The sequence below is a fragment of the Pieris rapae genome, chromosome 5 (assembly GCF_905147795.1).
Source record: "Pieris rapae chromosome 5, ilPieRapa1.1, whole genome shotgun sequence".
Lineage (NCBI taxonomy): Eukaryota > Metazoa > Arthropoda > Insecta > Lepidoptera > Pieridae > Pieris > Pieris rapae.
This window is the reverse complement of record NC_059513.1, coordinates 1,052,769-1,074,996: the sequence shown is the minus strand read 5'-3', so window position 1 is coordinate 1,074,996 and position 22,228 is coordinate 1,052,769. Positions and strand designations below refer to the sequence as shown.

At 33.6% G+C, this 22,228-nt stretch overlaps 1 protein-coding gene across 2 annotated transcripts in view; it reads right to left on the bottom strand.

Moving 5' to 3' along the window:
* The window catches only part of LOC110996809 (dipeptidyl aminopeptidase-like protein 6), a 115,800-nt gene that overhangs the window by 77,718 nt on the left and 15,854 nt on the right, over nt 1–22,228 (bottom strand). For both annotated transcript variants that reach the window (XM_022264659.2, XM_045628301.1), the window contains exon 2: nt 19,149–19,238. In XM_022264659.2, the coding sequence (XP_022120351.1) occupies nt 19,149–19,178 (30 nt within the window). In that variant the 5' untranslated portion in view covers nt 19,179–19,238. The remainder of the gene's footprint in view (nt 1–19,148; nt 19,239–22,228) is intronic.

The following is a 22,228-nucleotide window of genomic DNA, read 5'->3' as shown; positions in this document are numbered from 1 at the left end:
AAAAAAGCCGGCAACATACTCTTGAGCCCTCTAAGCTTGAGAGCGTCCATAGTTGGCCCTTTCACAACACAGGAGGCAATATAAAATAAAAAACAAGACTTTTTTTCGATTATACGTTTTGTGGAGTTAGAGTGTGTCTCGCTATATACATATTAAGTTTCTCATGTAAATAAAATAAAATTTTCTAAGAGAAATAAAGTTCTTTAAACATTATTGATTATTTTATCAAAATTACGGAAATTCTTTGCAAATGTAGTTCAAAGGATATTGTAAAAGAGATCTCTATTTTATTTAATATAAATTTCCAATTAAACGTGTAAAAAATTGTTCAATTTATAATAACCAAAAAGTTACCCATAATAGGTCAAACTAAATCTGGGTCAAAGTTATATAAAAATATAACAATTTGTACGTGACGTCTGCCTTCCTTTAGATCTCCAGGTGACATGGGTCGCTTGTAATTGTTTTATACTGAATGTAAATATAACGAAAGATTTCATTTATTATATCACGTGACCATAACGGGTAATGGAGGAGTTTATTTATTTACTAAACAATTGATATTTATATGTAATGTATAATATAATAAATTATAATAATAATATGTTTGAAGATAAGTGTCAACTATGTTTAATGGTTCAGAACAAGAGCCTATAACTAACAGAACAAAACGGGTAGAGGGTAGGGAAGGGCTAGGGGATAAGGTAGTAAACAATCCTGTTTCGTTGAAAGCGAAATTGAATTCCACTATTATTATTATTATGACATTATGTTAATGTTTGTATTATATGACATTATAAAATTAATGTGGGATGTGCATGCCTATTTATATATGGCGAATTATTTGATATTAATGTATCTAATTGTACCACAATCTTTGCAAATAAACGATTTCATTTCAAAAGGGAAGAATGGTGTTCTAGGTTCAAATCGCGAAATAATTGTTTAGTATTTGCAGACGACTTCTACATACGAATTATTCAATAGATCTCTATACAACTATGATGCATAGGCTGTCTTAGCTTAGTGGCTTTAGTATGCCACTGTTTTCCCTGTATTTGTAGGTTCGAGCACCGGCTGTGCACCAATGGACTTTCCATCTATGTGCGCATTTAACATTCCTTAGACTCAAAAGTACTACGGGGTGTGTCAAGCACAGGAGGCCAATCGGCTACTTGCGTATTAGATTGAACATAAATCATATACAGATATCTGAGGCCCAAACTTAAAACGCTTAGAGGTTTTTATTTTGTTTTTATGTGTATTTGCATAATAATACCTAATCACTATATCGGCTAGCTTAGACCACAAAACCCGCTACTGGTGCAATACTGCTACGCCGTAGCACCAACATTGCATTTACGTAGGCAAGAGTTTTTTTTTAATTTAGTATTCTGTAAATTCGGTTTAAGAACTTTAATTTTACGAGACAACGTCATAAGGAAACATATAATATTAAGGAAAATTTATTTTATTTTTAATGTTTTCGATTAATGAACATATTTTTACACTCGTTAATACAAATATTTTTTTTACTTTAATTATACAGACATGTATAAATGTGCTATTAACAACTTAAGATAAATGCGTCACAAGCCAAACGCTTAGGCCGATCGTGAATCTCCATCGCTTGTACCGCACTCTGGCTTGCGCAAGCGGAACGTGACAATGAAGCTCGGCTCAGGCGGAACGTGACTAGTCATGTTTTTTCGTGCGTGCAACCTGCCTTCATCGATTTATAAGACGTTACCACATCAGCTTTATCACAGTACATAAAATAGATATGAGTACTAAGTAGATTTTGAATTTAGTTGGATAAAGCATTCTAGTAGGTCATCAAATAATAATTTATTTACAAGAAATTGATACAAAAATATTCTGGTGGTACAATCTATGTACCAGCTGCCCAAAGAACCAATTCGACATACGGTCCTTCAAGAAAAGAGAGTTCCAATTCTTAAAATGCCGGTAACGCACTTGCGAGCTCTAGCATTGACAATGTCCATAGGCGGCGGTATCACTAAACATCAGGGGAGCTTCCTGTCCATCTGCTACAGTAACAGTTAGTTCATACGGGAAGAGAGACTTGAATCTTGTCTATTCATGAACAATATACTTCACGAGTATAGTCTATCAGATACTTTTATATAATAGTACATTGAGAGTCTACTATATTGAATATTTATGACAATTATTTACACTAGACAACACTGAATACGAAAAAAAAGAATTGACAGCAATCTCCCGAAGGAATCCATATAATAGATACAAATGTCTCTAAGTTCAATTGTGTTTCCAGAAGTGTAATGTCATCGTACGTGAGCCACAAATATCTCAGCAACTACACAATACGAAGCGGCAGTAACTATAACAACAAGGGCGGAAATATTTCAAAGGTATGATTCACCTCATATGATTATTTGATAATTTGAAGTACCAGGGCGTGAGGAATGAACAGAGTTTGGCATTTATTGATTAGAGATTTTTATAAACTGTTCCCGAATAACAAATCAGCCACAATTATTCAAATGTGATTGGCTGATTTGTTTAAAGTTAAAACGTTGTTTAGATTGCGTTCTGTTCAACAAACTTACATATGGGTTTTTTTTTAATTTAACAGGAAGCTATGTTAAGTGATACCGCCGCCCATGTACACTCATATTGTCAGAAGTCTCGCAAGTGCGTTGCTGGCCTTTTAAGAAAGGGTACGCTCTTTTCTTGAAGGAGCATAAGGAATGCGGAATAACTGATACGGAAAAACTTCAGTAGGCAGCTGGTTCCGCATAGTGGTGGTGCATGGCAAAAAATGCCTTAAGAAACGCACAGTTGTGGAACGACGGACTCGAGGTGATGAAGATGGTATTTTGTATTCAGCCTTGACGTCAGATGATGAAACTCAGCTGCAGGTATTAATACGAATAACTCCTCTGAACACTCTCTATGATAAACGCTGTAGAACCTGCATGGTGGAGATGTTCGATTCCCCGCAATACAAATATATTTCAGTTAGGTAATAATAAACGGATAAAGAACATACAGACACAGAAATGTGTCTATCCTTGTATTATGGTTTGAACATAAAAAAACTAAGTTTTATGATTTCAGATTAAAATGTTAATAAGCAACTTTGACCTCAAAGTATGCGCCGCAAAACTAGCTGAGCCATTAGTTTTTGACAAGCGAGTACAGGCTGTAAATATTCCACGACCTGATGATGAAGTGTCCTTGGGCTTTCTCACTTCACTAATAGCATGGACACCAACTGGGGTACGTTGCATCCAACTAAACACTGGTATTAAAAATATATACATTAATCAAAATTGGCACAAAGATTTGTTTAGAAAATATTGCTTATTAGTTATTTATTTTACTATAAGTTACTATTCACAATGTCCGGATAAGTTCCAAATAATCTATTTTTTACTTATTGGTAGGATAAACAGTATTTTTGCGTTTCACGACTTTCAGATAGCGCTATTCGTCATGAAACGATAAGTATTTTATTTGGAACTTTTATCTTTCAAATAATTTATGTGTTGCATAGCTATTTGGTACTTTATCCATACATCGTGAACCAGGCCCTAAGTCTCATTAATTAAGTAAAAGAGCAATGTTGGCCTAGTGAATTGGTCGTGCGGGTCTTATTTCTGAGGTCGTAGATTCGATCCCTGGTGCACCAATGGACTTTCTATGTAGTATTTAACATTCGGCTTGCCTTAAACCCAAAAATTCGACGACGTGTGTTAGAGGAGACCTACTTTCCTATTAGAATGACAAATTATCATGAAACAGATGCAGATATTGGAGCCCCAGTCCTAATTAGGGTAGTAGTGCCACTGAATTTGTTTAATTAACTGTTTAGTAAATGAAAGAGACCTTTTTATTATTATTAAGCCTTTATATCTGACACCCAATATATTATACTAACACTTATTTAAGGTACTTAAATAAAACTTAATCTAATTCAGCACATCAGCCGTTATCAACGTGTCCTGCGACATATATGCCTCTTCCATCTGCTTCCATTATTTTCTGATGTTAGCTCTTCTTCTCCAAGTTGTGCCTCCTAATAATACTTAATAAGATAGTATATTATATTACAGATAACATTGTAGAGACAAAAAAAGCAAAAAATATTCGTATTTTATAAAGTTATAACAGATAAAATTTATTATTGTGTAAATATAAATTCTAGTTACAACGGTCAAGATTCAAATGCAAAATCTCGCTTGGAATCATATATTTGATCTGATAAAAATGGTAATAAAGGCAGACCGATAAATCCTCAACTTTACAATGGTCATAAAATCATGTGATATACGATTCCTAGGGTAAATGTCTTTGTGAATAAAACCTCTTCTTGGTGTATATTTCAGAAAGTGTATTCCGTAGTTTTATTACTAAAATGACGTATTTAATAGTAATAACTCCCATGCATTTCCATGAAACCCCTGCACACATAAATGGCCTTCTCCAGCGTCTTCCAAGTTTCCCATGTGATACTTTTTTTTTATAGAACAGGGGGCAAACGGGCAGGAGGCTCACCTGATGTTAAGTGATACCGCCCATGGACACTCTCAATGCCAGAGGGCTCGCGAGTGCGTTGCCGGCCTTTTAAGAATTTAACTTTTCCCATTCGCTTCTTGCTAACCCTTTTATATCTTCTATCCACCTTTGTTAAGGGCTTCTTCCCTTCCCTTGGTTCTTTCTATAAACGTTCTTATCTCTTACTGTCTTTCAAGATGTTATTTGTGGATCAATACCCCGCGTTTCCACTTCTTTGAGGTATAATGTTAGTATAATCTCTAGGATATAATGTTAGTTATGTTTAATCTAAATTATTTAACATAGATCGAATATCACAAATACATATTTTTCTAGCACATACGAGTGGTGAACGCACCAGTAATTGATCCTACAATTTGTGAGTCTACCAAGCTGCTACCAGGAAACTATATTTGCATTGGAGGTGTACAAGATCCCAACAGGCATTTTTGCAGGGTAACAATTATTATATGAATACTAGCGGATCCGACAGACGTTGTCCTGTCTACACGTCTTTAATTTCAAAATTTCAATTTTTAATAAGCCATTTTGATGAAAATTATTATTCAAATGTTATGACAATATCTAACGATCCAGCACATGGTCACACACGATATAACACAATGATAACAAAACTTTTTTTAAATTTCGGGACAGACTAAAATTAAAATTCGAATATTATTTAAAATTTGACACTGCGATGGTAGCGCCGTCTGTCGGATCCAATGTAAAACATTCCAAAATCAACAACAACTAATAAATTGAAAATTAATTAAAAAAACATTGACCAGCGGACAAAATTGTGAATCTAAACCATTCCCAGATCCCCTTGAACACACACAAAAAATTTCGTCTAAATCGGTCCAGTCGTTTAGGAGGAGTTCAGTCACATACACACGCACACAAGAAATATATATATTAAGATATTCCTTTGACATAATCGAAAACAAACCGCATATATTTTACTTAAAAATTGGTGTTCCATAAAATTGGAAAAGTAACTAAACCAAAACAACTTGGATACAAAAACTTTGGTATTGTTATGAAATTCTCGTGTCACAATGTTCGTTTTCATACTCCTCCGAAACGGCTCGACCGAATTTTTTTATGCATATTCAGTAAGTCTGAGAATCGGCTACTGTCTATATTTCAATTGTCTAAGTTATAAGGAGTGTCCGACACAAAAATTTTATTTATTAGATTGTTTTTTATTATTTTTTTTATAATACAATATGTAAACATATGTATTTTGATCTAGCCTTTACGATCAACCCCTAATTTTATTTGTTAGTTAAGAACTTATAACTTGAACTCTTAGGTTTATAATCACAGAAAAAGCTTTCATTCCGGCTTATAAGCTTATTATTTATTAGCTTTTTTTATATAATTTAAAGTCCGAGTCAATGCTTTGCTACGTAAGGTACAACACCGAATACATTACAGGTTTAAACATTGCAAAAAAGATATGTATTATGTGTATGAAATTAATACCTCCAACGAAAGTATAGTCGGAAAATTAGCCAAAAAAATTATAAAACAAGGTGAACGTACTAATGTCAGTTAAAAGTTATACTTCTTTGGCGAAAGATAATTTTTAGAATTTTGTTTCTAAACAGAATGTATATACGAGTATGTAACTTTGAGTAGTACTTTTCGGAAACTAAATGCGACATCCAGATGAATCAAGTATACCGAATAATTACTTAGAAGATTAAAAAAATTCCGTTCACATTAGCTCATATTACAGACGTAGCTTTTATTATTATAAAAATATGCTGCAGGGGTGTGAGAGAAATTTGTTTGTTATGATAATATTTGGGTTCGTTTACATTACCTTATAAATTATATATGACGCTTTCAGGGATAGTTGTAAGGGAGGGCAACGGGGGGGCACGATAAAACATCGTAAGGAAACAGGCTTGCCTTAGACTTGATTCAGAAATTGGAGCCCCAGACACAATTAGGGTTGTAGCGTCACATTTTTTTGACTAGCCCGAAAGCTCCAGTGCCTCAGGGCAGATAAGAGAGAAGAGATAAAACCCAAAGTAATTCGGGACTACTTCGCATTTTAGAGCATGACGTCATTGCAGTTTAGCCGCTATAATTCCAAATTCTGAAGCTCTATGTCTCTTTCTCCCACTAGTTTAACCCTTAAAACAACAACATATTAAACTTATAATAATAAAAACTTTCAGAAAGACAACGGCGGCGCAGCGATACAAAACAACACTTTAATCGCTGTAACCGCTTTTCTGCACACCTGTGCCCTTTATACGAAAACCCACGCGTTCCCCAAAGCCGCTAGCTTCGCTAAATGGATCGACACAGTCATTTGGGACGAAGACAATCGACCAACAACTACAACTGTGGCTACCACCACCACGATGAGTACGACGGAGGATAGGAATCCATATTTTGGTGACCCTAGGAAATTTATGCTTACGTTGCCGTTTGACCCCGTTAATGTCCCCTTGCAACCCGCTGAAGACAATTCAGTCTTGCCAAGGATGAGTCTGTACGAGTCGTATTTACATAACTTGGCTAGAATGAGAACATCGACTACTGTCAATCCAAAAATCGAGGAGAAAAGAATGTGGTTAGAGAAGTTCGGGAAAATTCTATCAAAACAATTTCCAAAGAAGTATGATTTTGAGTATAATTAATGCTCATAATTACATCGACATTTTATTTCATCCCATGTTAGTTTTATTGTCTTTGACTATTCTATAGATTAATCAATCTAATAAAGAGGAAAAAATGTGATTTTTTTGTGTGTGAATAGGCTGCCTAAACTATAGTTTTGGTTGAAAGATTAGTCATAGGACTAATATGAAGAATTTTACTATTAAAAACATAAATCTAAACACTATCAGAAACTTATATTCCTGATGGCTATTGAATATTTTTAAAAAAGTTAGGATTCCGTATAAAATGACAATAGTATAAAAAATACCAAAAAAAGTTCCTATATCGTATGCCGAAACTATTGACAATAGAGCAATGTGAAATACGACAGTTTTATAAAAGACATCAATATCTGCAAAAAGCGATACCATTTGTCCAACAATTTTTTTTTTGCATTGAAAAGTCTATTTATCGAACTATGCCCATGCAGCCAAGTCTTCAGTAGATTTTTATATTGATATGAAATGAAAAGAAACCTAACTCATTGATTCCAATCATTAAATCTGATGACACCCATGACAGGCTTTGCGCACTTAAAATATACTATTATAAATCGCGTTCTTTTGATAATATGGACCAGATTTTGTTCCATGTACAACTAAATATTTGTGACAAAGTAGTAGTATCACTATACAGTGTAGGTACCTGAACGAATCAAGGCTGTACATTTTGCTCACTCAGGCTTAGTTTTATAAGCGTGGCGATTTGCTAAATCGTCCGAGTTACGCCCCGAGAGTATATGCAGATGTATGCATTCTCTTCAACTGTTATACAGCATTCAATTGTTTCTTAGCAACTAACAGTTCACTATTTCGCTTATATAAATGGAGCAAAATTGTAACACTGTGGCAACTAAGAGGCCATAAAAGAAACTGAGGTAGGCAATTTAAAAGGTGGGCCGACGAAATCGTGGGTATGACTGGAAACACCTGGAAGGGACTGAGAGTAAGGAAAAATGTAGGAAAATGGGGGAGGCCTTTGCCTGTAGGCACACTCAGTTGTCGTAGATTGACAAAAACAATAGCTATAATGTATATATTTTGTATTCTGATATAAAGCTATAAATAAATAAAAATTTCGCTTATGTTCTATTGCTGTACACAAGTGGTTTATATAGAGTAAAACTCAAATCCTGTATTATTTAAAGGACCCAGATGATGATGATGATGATTCAGGTACATCCCTTCCTGCCATTCTTAAGATATCCTATAGGAAAGGTTCCTTAGAAATTATCGCTAACATTTCAAAACTCACATTTACAAAAAATCTCAAACATTAAGTTGTCAACCTGTCCTCTTCCGATACAGAAAATATTGCAAAGTTTAAATATAAATTGGTGTTATGTAGAATTATAAAATACAGTTAACACGTCAAAAGAAAGAGACTGACTGGATACAACACGGAATCCTAGTGCACTTTATTTTACGTATTTTTTTTTATAGAACAGGGGGCAAACAGGCAGGAGGCTCACCTGATGTTAAGTGATACACTCTGGGCACTCTCGAAGCTAGAGGGCTCGCGAGTGTGTTGCCGGCCTTTTAAGAATTTGTACGCTCTTTTCTTGAAGGACCCTAAGTCGAATTGGTTCGAAAATACTTCAGTGGGCAGCTTGTTCCACAAAGTGGTGGTGCGCGTATCCTGTTATTGTTTGTAATAAAGGTTTTTTCTTATATGCAGAGTCGAGACTCAGAGCGAAGTATGAATCCCGCATGTCTCAAACCCTGGATACAGCCGGTTCTGACAATTTACTACCAAGAATCCATCTTTTGAAAGGTCGTTCAAATTCCTCAAGTTCTTAATTGAATTATCGTCAGGTACTTCCGGCATCGCAAAGTTTCCGTAGTAAATTTGTTTATAATCCCCTTTGTTGACGAATATAAATTACAAATTCAGGATTAACTAATTCCTAACGACGTCTGTTGGCAGGAAATTTCACCGGTGTTTATACGTGAGGGAAGTTTAGCTTATTAAGTTTTATGGAGACTAATGTGTGACCGAGGATTTGTTTGCATTGTTAGGATGCGAATCCACGGTAGAGATTTGTATAGTAATTTTATTCTAAGAGTATAGGAGTGCGTTGTCTTCTCATATTATTTAACTAATGTATACAAATATTGTAAATTCTATTTAAAAAGCGTAATTAAGAAGGTTTTTTGCCTATTGTTCTCCACACGAAACTACCTTTTAGAAGTGGCAACTAGAATCATCTTTATATTTAATTTAACGGTCAAAAGTGCCATTTTATGTGGTCTAATTGGAATAAATGATTTGACTTACCCGTTTTTGTTAGGAAATCAGTTTACAGACCCCTGCGCCGTTTCAATTTGCTAAAGCAACGCGATTGGGGGGTCGACCCGTGATGTGGCATAGACCACCACTAAACTATGTCCCAAGAGTCAATGTCAAGACCATCTGCTGTGCAACTGCGAGCCCAACTCAACCCAGTTGCCTATGGTAAAGAGCTCTCAGTGGAGTATGCGCGTAATCACTTCGCCGTATACCAGCCCTTTTTTGCGTTGAGGAACTTTTTAAAACTCCATAAAACGTCTTTGAAATACTTACCTATTTTTGAATATTACATTAATTTTTGGGTAGAATTGTGTTGTTAGAGGCTGCTCTGAAGCCTGTTCACCAACTTAACTTTAAAGACAAGAAACGATCTTGCGCCACCGGTTTTGTTCTTTTGTTATTGTTAGAGTTTTGCTATAATGATATTCGATTCTCGAAATCATATTAAATTATTTAACATCAAATTGTTATCTCTGATAAGTTTGTGATGTGTTTAAGGACTGTCAAGTGTTTGAACTTCAGCTTAAGTTATGAAAGCCTAAGTACTCTTATCTTTTATATTCTGTCAAAAGTTTGAAATTGCTTCTAGCGAGTGCTAGAAGCCGTTCTCGCTTCAAGGTTACCGAAATACACAGAAAATTAGAAGAGAATGATAGAATGTATTATTTTTAAAAACTTTTGTTGTATAAACTAAACATTGCTTCTAGTGCGGTTTGGTTTTTTAATTTTGTTTTATAGAAGAGAGGCAACGGCTGGTCTATCCGACACCGTCGCCCACGGAGTTTCCATGGCGACAAAACTCGCGAGTTGCAGACAAGAACGGCACGTTCTTTTCTTGTCATAATATCTTTATATCCAGAGTTGAATTGGAAATATATATATATATATAAATAATGGGCAGCTGGTTCTATATAGGTGCTGCGAAAAGGCTTAAAACGTGGAACGACAAGCGTCCAGTTCGTACAGGATAAAATCTTCTTCTGTCTCGGTGTGATAAGCATTCATTCGTTCTTGAAGAAAACAACAAAGGAGTTAACTTATTAACTTATTCAGATTCCGTATATCAATACATATTTCAAGATTGCGCTGTCCATTACGTTCAACATACAAAGAAATGGGTTGACCTCTTGAAACTAGGTTTCAGTTTGATTAGCATGAGCAATGAATACACGGTATACGTCATCGAGTACACACATAGAAAAGTTATATTATAATCCCGTTAGCAAAATTGAAAGGAAAGTTACTATAACTAACGGAAATTATTAGTTCGTAACAAGTTCTAACTCCAAGCCACGTTTACATCCACATAACTGGAGCTCTTGATATACTGGTTTATTGAATCGTTAACAAACATCGCCACTATAAGCTGAACTTATATTTCTAAATGTACTTACTACACTTACTAAATGTACTAAGTGTTTTAATACTGTATTTAATAGTTTGATTATTAATACTAATAAATATAATATTTATATATATTTCTGTAAATGAACGGACCGAGCAGTTTCGGCTTTATTATACTTTCTTTCTTCTTTCTTTCTTTTAAGTTAAGTAAGATCTAAAATGAATAGTGTAATACTTTTATGTATTGTAGCAATGATTAACATAATTGTAAAATATATATTTTAGAAAAGATATCTTGTAACATTTGTAATAAATATATTTATTATATTATTTTTTTATTCTGACTATTTAGTCATAATTTTTGTTTTTCTTAATTTGTAACTTGACGTCGTACCTGACGATGACATTTTGGGTCTTAAGCAAGTCTATTTCCTCACGATCTTTTCTGTCACCGGACCTGCGAGTGTTAAATGCGCACACAGAAAATCCATTTACGGACAGACAGAGATTAAACTTACCACAACATTTATCTCTTTCTTAACAAATGCTTTAATTTAAAGTGTTAATATTTCGAATTAAATCCCTAAAATTTAAATAGCTAGACTAATTAAAGAATTAGTCTAGCTATTCAAAGGGGGAACGCTGCCAGTATCTTCGGAACCTTGCCTAAAGGGACTCCTTTTAATAATATTTTTTAATTAATTATTAATTTTAAGGTTAGTTATTAGATATATTTTTAAGTATTATATTGTTTGTTTTGAACTGTAGTTCGATGTTTAACACATATTTTCAATACGTTAAAATAAAATATTTTAATCCATAATATATCTCAGTGATATGAGAGACAATTTCCATATTCTCCAATAAGTTAAACCAGTCTAACTTGAGCCCTCTCTTCCAAAGTTGATCACGTACGATGTCTATTGAAAGTGGTCTTTGTGACGTGTTTACGGAACTAGAGTTGTGTATTCTTGTCTTGTAAGATATCTTGTAATATGAAATTGCACATAGGAATATGTTTATTTACAAAATACATAAAGAGAAACATACATTATAGCCGGATCTTTATTATTTTTTTAACAAAACACTGAATCTTTTAATTTTTTTAACTTAAAATAACTTTTTTCATATAAGTAAACACTATGAACATCATCAGAAAGGATGTTAAATTGATTCTAAATTTAAATTTACCCATTTCTAAATTTAATTTTATTGCCAGTTCGAAAATCAACGGCGCAGAGCGGGCTCATCGACCTGGTAAGAAATTCTCCGCCACTCTTTAATCGCCAAGTTTTGAGTCGATCAAATTGTTTGAACTGGAGCAAATTTAAGGATATTATTATTTAAATAATCGTCAAATTTATAAGACCATTAATTATTAAGTTATGTTTAACGAAAGCTTTAATTAAATGTATATATGTATTTTCTAATTTCGCTTCGGAGTTAGTTATAAAAACGAATACAATTTCCATATATTTATATTATTTACATTATCTATTTTTTCTTCTTTTATGTACCAGGAGATAATGAGTATTATATGGCTGATAATTTTAGTTGACGTTTTCGAAAATCAGCGATGTATGGCATTATAAAAGTAGCTGTAATTATTCATTCTTTGATTTAAAACTTTAAATTATATGGCGATTGGGACGAAAATTAACTAATTTAATGTTAACAATTTTTCGCATTCTTAGATTATGAGTATAAATTTTGCCTTCGTTACACGAAAATTAAGTATTTACTATTGCTTTTTTAAGATACTCTTATCTTTTTTTGTATTTGTCTTATGCTTGAGGACGTCCTACAAAGTGCCTAAAATTGTAGTACCAATTTATTTATTTATTTCGTAATCCTACAGCTAACATAATTTATATATAATTACAAACAAATACACTGAAAATATAGCCAAAGATGGAATACATCATACTACAAAAAGATTTACAGAAGGGAATAAAAAAACAAAAAGTATGCAATACATTTAACTAAGTGTGAATTCAATTTATTTAAATAAGCCTAATTTGGCTGTGATGTGTGATGGTGTGTATGTGGGGTGTGCTCATGATGCAGCAATAAATAATAAAATATAATGCTTTGTATAGTGTATATTGTTTATAATAATATATATGCTTTTACTAACCACGACCCGACAGCCGTCTTAAATGATTTACTTATCCCGAAGACGGTCGCACGTAAGCCTCTTACGGTTTCATGACAACCTGGTACCACGAAAAGCAATTTGCGACATTTTGTGTGACATTTCGCACAATCCGGATTCTCCCTCCCGCTCAATTTAAAAAAATACGGTTTAAATGTGAAATAGTGTTTTATTTTATGTGAGAACATTTTAAAGTTTTCTGTCGGCTATAAATACTACGCACTTTTTTAACAATAATTGTTTATCATTGAACCCGTAATCCCAGATTGAAAACAATCTGATATGAGGCCATGACAGTCGATCGATCTCCTATCTGCATCTCAATAACCAAACCCTACGAAGACAATCTATTTTTGACGACGGATAGACTGCAATCTCTACGCTCTTTACATATTTTGATAATCAATATAAACCAAATAAAGTAAATAAAACCGTACACATAATATTAAAATATACATGTCTATGTTTAAAACATATCAAATAGCTATTTAATTATTTTGAAAACTGGTGTAAGTTAAAATCTTAATATTGTTAATGTTAATATTGGCACAGTTGAACTGTCATTTTCATACAAAGGTATACACCGATCCGACCTACCATGGATAGCTTGTATCGACAGATTGCTTTTACAATCCGCCGATTGGTTATTGGCACAACTTAACACTATTTGGATTAAGATGTCACACATGGTCAAAAACGGATTGAGATATGTTATTGCTTTTGATGCATGCCATCTGTTGCATGTTTTTTAAATATTGTATTTTAAACCAAACTTAAGCTTAACTTAAACTTGACTTAAGATTTGGGAATGAAGCACCTTCTGGGTACAAAGTGCGTTCACCACTACGTCAAACAGACTTTAATAATTCCATAAGTCGTGCAAAAACAGTGCCGTCTATTTCCGCGATCTGTGTTGTGATTTGCATTTTAATCAAACTAAACTGGAATTTACTATTTCATCGTACGAGGCTTGAAGCGGCCAGGCATAGCTGTAGAACTATTTATCAACTTAAATTCGATTAAATTTTAAATAGGAATTATATAAACGTAAGAATATATAAAACTATTCTGTATAATTTACGTCAATTCAATACGTTTTTGAAATTTGGAACTCACGATTTCCGGTACGGAACCCTAATGTCTACTTGTCAATGGAAGAAAATGTAAGCCTTAGGCCAAAGAAGGGTTTGGCTAAGATGCCTTGAAATCTTAACTAGGAATATCGGAGTTTAAAAAAACAATCAATGGCGCTACAACCTCTTTAGGTCTTGGCCATAGATTTCTGAATCTGTTTCATGATCATTTTTTAAATATCGTCGACTTTTTGGGTCTAAGATATGTCGGTTTCCTCACAATATTTTCCTTCACCGTTAAAGCAAATGTTTAATGCGCACATAGAAAGAAACTCCATTGGTGCACAGCCGGGGATCGAACCTAAGACCTCAGGTGTGAGAGTCGCACTTTTTTTTTTAAAGTGGCTTTAGCGTGCGACTCAAGCCACTTTTTTTTTTAAATGCTAAAGCCACTGGGCCAACACTGCTCAATATCGGAATATTGCAGATCATAATAATGACTTGGTTGTGGGTGTTAAAGCATCCAGAGCAGACGGGAGACATGTTGGTGAAACAATTGTTTAGAACGCCACGAACAAAGAGTGATACCGGAGAGTGACTTCCGACATTCACTCATTCACACAGATAATTTTGCGCAAATGTCACCAGACTTGTTTTTATCCAGAATTCAGTTCTGACAATGAGATGTGTCCTAACGACGAAAAACTGTAAGCACCAGGAAAATTGGGGTCAAACTAATAAAACCTTTATTGGTCAAGAATAAGGTTCAAAGGATTGTTTCGAAAAGTTGAGATCAAAGTTTGAGCTGTTTTGACCAGTTCGCTTTGTATTGGAAGAAATTTTCAAATACATTATTCATAAACTTACATGCATTTAATTTACCTTTTGAAACAGTCATAATTTAGATACGTCTTTTTGGTTACGGGCTGATGAATTCATTTTCTGGTTCTTCTTGTAGACAATTGTTTGTGATTAACTATTGTCTCCCTCTCTTTCCATCTACTTGTAAGGTATAAAACCGTTATGTTTTCGTAGATATTATCATTAGGCTACAATTTCGTATAACATTTAAAAAAAATTAGATTATTATTTTTAATTCATAAAAATTAATGTAAATAGACACTATAATTACTCTCGACAGTCAACCACTTTTAATGTGGATTACTGCAAAAATTGGATATATTCACTAATAAAATGTATATATAGTCTCAGATGTTCAGATTCGTAATGATATTGAAAAATGTGCCCGGCCAAAAAGGTTTGCCATCTCTTACATGTCAAAAAACGTTACTGTCAGAATTCTACGGAATTAAAAATATGAGTATAGTGCGGGTTGAACGGCACAGAAGACACACTAATTAACATAGTAAAATTGTAATGTCAAACTCAAAGAAAATATTATTACTATTTGTCTTGGGTTATAATTAAACTGTATACGAACGCGTGGAAGCGGAAAACACGTGTACTGCTGACCCATAATTGCCGTTAATACCCAGTTATATTACGAAACTGTGTAAATATAGGTAAATGATCACAAAGAAACTTTGAGCTCTATTTCCTTTCTATTTTCGTCTTAAGATGTAGTATCACTGCTAGCGATAGGTTTATTTTCTCACATAACTATTATATCTTTACAATAATACGATTTAAAATACATACATACATATTTTTAGTGTAGATTCTGTTTCATGATAAATTGTCAATCTAATAGGCAAGTAGGTGATCAGCCTGCCTGACACACGCCGACTTTGGGTCTAAGGCATGCCGGTTCCTCCACTTTCTCTTACATTGTTCAAGATAATGTTAAATGCACAAAAATGCAAATAAAGTTTTTGCTTGTCACCCGACGGGAACCTGAGACTACAGGAATGAGAGTCGTAGGTTCGCTGAAGCTACGACTAAACTGCCCATTTAACATTCTCTTGAAGATGATCTATACCTATATTGAGTCGTCTCCTCATGGGCCAAGATTAAATCAAACGCGCAATTGCATGACTGTTATTAAACACCCGTCTAATCCGTCATGAGAACACAGCCAGTGTACAAATAAACACGTCTACCTCGATAGAAATCTTATTAATTACACATATCACTCGCATGAGTTCGCTAACCAAGAAGGAATGAGACGTAAAATTTTTTTTTTTAAACGTTATCGAAACCATTAAATCGCTATTACTCACACCACAAATACCAAAACGCTGATATCCGTTAACTAATTGGAACAGTCGACAGTCGGAACAATTAATAGTGTTCTTATAACTACTCTTTCACTTTACTTTGCACATTAATCTTTACGTCCATAAAATTCAGTGAGACTGCAGACTCCAAGCTCACATCAACATTATACAACATAAGGTATATATTACATATAATAATGCAAAAGCTCATGTTATGCGTAAGAATGGTTTTAAAAAGCATGGCGTGCGGTGTGGTCGAGTTTAATCCTAGTATTGTCTTTTATTTACATAACTTTTACACATTTAAAGAAAAACACTTTTTTAACGGATTATAGATATGTATTATTATATTTAAACTTATAATTATTTGTACATAATTTTAAATTTAAATTTAAACCGACGTTTCGCGTGCTTTACAGCGTGCGTGGTCACGGTGACTGAAGACAAAGGTGTTAAATGTCAAAAAGTATTACAGATACAAGATACAAGATGTACTACATCTTTTAGTCGATACCAACTCCGGGGAAATAAATACAGATAACACAACATTTTCTGCAGCTGTAATACTTTTTGACATTTAACACCTTTGTCTTCAGTCACCGTGACCACGCACGCTGTAAAGCACGCGAAACGTCGGTTTAAATTTAAATTTAAAATTATGTACAAATAATTATAAGTTTAAATATAATAATACATATCTATAATCCGTTAAAAAAGTGAGTTTAATCCTAATTTAGAGGTGGGTTTCGCAAAGAATTCCGCCTCAAAAAATGAAGTAGCCTCGGTAAGCCTAGGAGTCTCGCTCGATAACGTTATGTACTTACGTAAACACATAGCCGCAGTTCGCAAAATGAACATCGTTAGTCCTCACTCGACTCCATTTCTATTGAATAAAAGGAGTCAGATGTTCTTAAGCCACAAGGTGACACTACGAGGCCTGAATCCGAGCATGCATGACCGACTTAAAGAGTGGCGGTTCAAAAGAGTGGCGTTATAGAGTTTATTACCAGTTCTTCTATTCCGTTCTATTTGAGAACTGGCAGTAAATGTAGAATTAATTTCAAATAAGAAGTATTCAATGATTTCTTTTTTGACGTTCATAAGTGTACATTGTGTTACCTAAATGAATTAATGATTATTGTCTTTGACTATACTAGCGTAGTCTTGTGACTTGGAGCTGCCTATGATCTATTATTACCCCTTCCCGTCAAAATCAAAATCAGTCTAGGGTAAAATACCACCTTTAACGGGAATTGTGGACCTTTATTCACACTTCGCTCACTCCAGCGAGCGTCCGAGTTTCACAGGAGACATTGCTAGTGGGTAAAAGTCCATTCCACCCGAGCTGTAAAGGCCCTAAAAGGCCAACAGCGAGATTTCATTTCATAAAGAAAATAAAATGTTCGTCACTCGCACCGAATATAAATGTTATTACTCTATTGGACATAAATTGTTTTTAAATTTACCACTGTGTTACTTCGAAGCTACAAAATAAATTGTGAATATCAACAATTTCTACATTTATTTTTATTTAAATTTAGAATTAGATAGCATGAATAGTTAAAAAGCTTAGTTAAAAAACAGCGTACAACATATAAAATCAACAAAAACCCCGCAAAAGCTTTCGGCAATTAAAATCGTATTTTCCAAAACAAAAAACTGCAACATGTGCCGATTTTTAAAGCGAAACAATTTTTATTCTCACAATTTTACTGTGACAACCTTCATACTATTCGTAAATGTTGAATTTATTAATAATTCAATCAGTGGCGCTAAAACCTTTTTAGGTCTGGGCATCAGATTTCTGTATCTGGATGATTTATCCATCTAATAGACAAGCAGGTCAAGGTGCAAGGCAGGATAATATTCTCGTGATACAATGATCATAACAGCTTGACTGATTATTATTAAAAAAATTATGCATATTCAGTAAGTCTGAAAATCGGCTAAAAACCCTAGGTGATAAGGAATGTTGCAGGCTTTTTTGGAAACAAACACCCCCTACACCAAATCTAACCAAACGCAAACCTTTATATTATAAGCAACCTAAAAATCGCACTTTTTTCGCTCAACGCTTTTTCTCCTTCCGAGGCCCATTCATCTTTAACCACTTCATTAAAAATAAAATTATCACTAACATTTCTAAAATCACATTACATACTTTCACTAAAAAACTCAAAAAATATCTTGTTAAGCTGTCCTATACTAATACAGAAAACATTCTTATCGTACAAAAATAGTATAGGTATAAATTTGTTAAGTAAAATTAATTAATTAAGTAACGTTTAGATGTAAAAGGAAGAGACTGGCTGCCCACAACACAGGGAATCCTAGTGTGGGACCAGTGCACTCTACTTTATAGAAACATTACTGTATTTTGTGTCTAATAAAGTTATTTCTTTCTTTTCTTTCTTTCTTTCTTTTGTTTTTGAAATATTTTTTTTTTTGACAAAATGTTTTATTTTAATTTTTTCATAATACAACATGCAACAATACATACAACCCTTAATTTTCATCTGCCATCTATGAACAACCCATATAGAGAGAAAAATCGCAGAAAAATCTAAAATGTTTTCATTCCGGAAAACCGAACAGTCTCTGGGGTTGCATAGCAAAATGTTCCATGTTGGTATGTACTCAAAAGCTAGGTATTAAGAAGAAACAAAGCACGCGGGTGCTACTTATTTATAATATTAAATATAGATATATATAAATAGAAAGTATGACTTTAGAGTTGGTACTTTAGGGGGCTAGTTATTTAGAATATAATATATATATACGGGACGAATGACTTCAGAGTTGGTACTTTATTGTAATACAGTGAGGAAGCAGGCAAACTTTTAGTGTTGTATTCAATATACTTATTTGGACATTACTTACCTCGTCATCGAAGGCGACGTTGTCCGCCATTGTCCTTTGTTCAGTCAAACAATAACAACTCCAATGGTGCTATTCTGTGCGTTGGACATTCTATAACAAAAGTATTAGATTAGAATGATATTCAAACATACAAATAGAATTTATTCGTGCTCAGCAAAAACCAGGTAGATACCATATTGTTAAGCAAGATACTAGTAAGATCTTATTTGGAACTATAATATTTTTATTATTTATATTTTTTAATTTTGCTAACATATTATATTCGCCATTGTCATGTATTTTAGAAAATATGTCTCGTAACATATTGTAGCATTCTGATAAAGCATTATAATGGCTAGCTGACCCGGCATACGTTGTTTTGCAATTTAATATTTCTAGGAATTGTGTTTTTTGCCCAATAAAAATAACTTTGTATCTACTATAATAAAAAGTATTTATATTTGTATGCTAAATCATAAAAAAACAAAAACCCATATTATAATCAAAAAAATTTTTGGGTTGTACCACCCTTACCATTAAGGGGATGAAAAATAGATATTCTCCTTTTCGGAGGGATAAAAACAGATTTGATTCGCAGACCTAGGGCCTGTTTCACAATGTCCGGATAAGTTCCAAATAAGCTATTTGTTACTTATTGGTATGATAAATAGTATTTTTGCGTTTCACGACTGTCAGATAGCGCTATACGTCATGAAATTCGAAGTATCTTATTTGGGACTTTTATCTTTCGAATAATTTATGTGTTGCATAATTATTTGGCACTTTATCCATACATTGTGAAAAAGGCCCTTAAGAATATTACTGTTTGATAAGAATAGCATTTAAGCTCAGCGAATAAAGTTTAAATAAATCTTTATAAAGATTTTTTTTTTTAACTTTTTACTTAAGCTTAGGATTGAAGGAATCAGTCTACTATTATTACAAAATCTCATTTGGGTTTAATATTTAATAAACTATTATTTTATCTACCTTTTGTATAAATTATCGCTATATCGAATTTTATTCTGGCAATGTCTCTCGCACCGTGGCAACAGGCATTTCAATACGACCTCCAATTAAATTATGACAAAGGGTTCTTAAGTCTAAGTAATTTTATTCCCCCATATTTAAGTTCTTTACTGTAATTACCCGCATTACTCGAAATTAAAATCTACGTTTTAATTAAAACGTCAGTTGTGGTTTTATGATTAATGGCTCATAGTATCCGTTTAAACTCGTAAATCTAGCAAGCTATCACAAAATATTAATTGGGAAATGAATAAGTTTTAATAACTATTGTTATAGAATAATGTATTAGTTGGTAGATTGATCAGTTTTCCTGTGCTGTCTTTCTTTTCGGTTTAAGACAAATCTACAAGTATGTATAATATTCCTGAGAAAACCAAGATACCATATCCCATCAGATTACTTAGGAGGCGAATGACAAGTAGAATACGGAATACTTGGAATATATCAAACGGAACGCAGCTTGGCGGTCATTGAGAGGTAAAGGACTCCAAGAATCTTGGTGTGCTCAGCAAGGCAAGACGGAACTTCATTCCGGGCCAACGCAATGTTAAGCACAAATTCGTGGAATACTGTTCTCGCCTCTGGGCGGGAGTTCCCTTCACCAGCTCCTTTCAGTTGACCTTAATCAAGAAGCGATTCGTATCGTCCACGACCTCTTCCTTTCCGAGAGGCTTGATCAATTGGCGTTGCGTAGATGGTGTGCGATGCGTCTCTCTGCATCTTCTACCACATTTACCACGGAGAGGCATGAGATGAGAGGCACGAGGCATGATTTGAAATTCTACCTCGAAGTCCATCGTTCCACAACTGAGCGGTTTTTAAGGCAGATTTTGCCACGCACCACCGCTATGTGAAGCCAGATGCCCGCTGAAGTATTTCCGAACCAATTCGACTTAGTGTCCTTCAAGAGCGTGCCATTTAAAGACTGATCAAGAATGAGATGGTTGTGTACATGGGCTGCATCACCAAACAACAGGTGAGCCCCTGCCCGTTTGCTTTATAAAGAAAAGATATGTGAGAATGGAGAACTCATTGCCACGGGATAAGATAATAATTACTCAGAGTATAATTTTAATTTTATATTTCAGTAATTACAGTGCAAAAACATTTCGACAGAATCGATAAATAAAATTACAAACAGTGAAATTGGACTGGTTTTATGGCCTTAGGAAAGACCGCAATTCTCGATTTATTTCCAGGTGTTGTGATGATATTCAGAAATACAAGAAAATCTTTCTTCATGAATATTATGATCGTGTACTTTTCTGATATTTTACTGGGTGTTATGGCACGCAGATATAATAAATCAAAAATACTTTTTATCGCGCCGGTGAGTTGTTTCATAAAAATGGTCTTTTGTTTTTTTAACATTAGTTACGAGATTATTAAAATATTGAAATCGTGTTCGTGAGTTACTTTCTGATTTCTGTACAATTGTTTATTACATTTTATTACTATGTGTTTTTAAAAACAAAAATTTTTAAAGAAATTAATAATATATTTCTTGTGGTCCATACGCAATAAGAGCACTAGCTAAAGAAATCGGTAATTTATTAGTCTGATTCGTAAATTATAAACCTTAATTATCTGATAAACCTTTTGTCCTTTGTGAAAATATATTATTTAACTACGATTTTATTTTTATAATAGTGACATGTCCCAGGCTCCATACGGCAGTATTAATTAAAAATATAGCCTGTGTATAACATGAATAATCTATTGTATATATATATACGACGTTTTGAGTAAATTCGGTGGTTCGTTAATATATAAAATATATATCTTCGTAATATATAATGATGATAAAACCGATGGTGCTAAACCATTGATATTGGCTTAAGATATCAACATCTGTTAAATGTGCTAATTGACAGAAAAGCGTCGTGCACAGGTGGCATTCGCATTAAGCAGACAAAAAATTATGTTATTATCTTTTACTTGTATTATACTATCTTACTTAGTTTTACAAAACAGAATTAAAGACAATATTAGAAATTGGAAAGTGTATATTTGAATTTACATTCCAAATCTGAATAAGGCTTTGACTTCCGGTTTAGATAATGCGAACTATT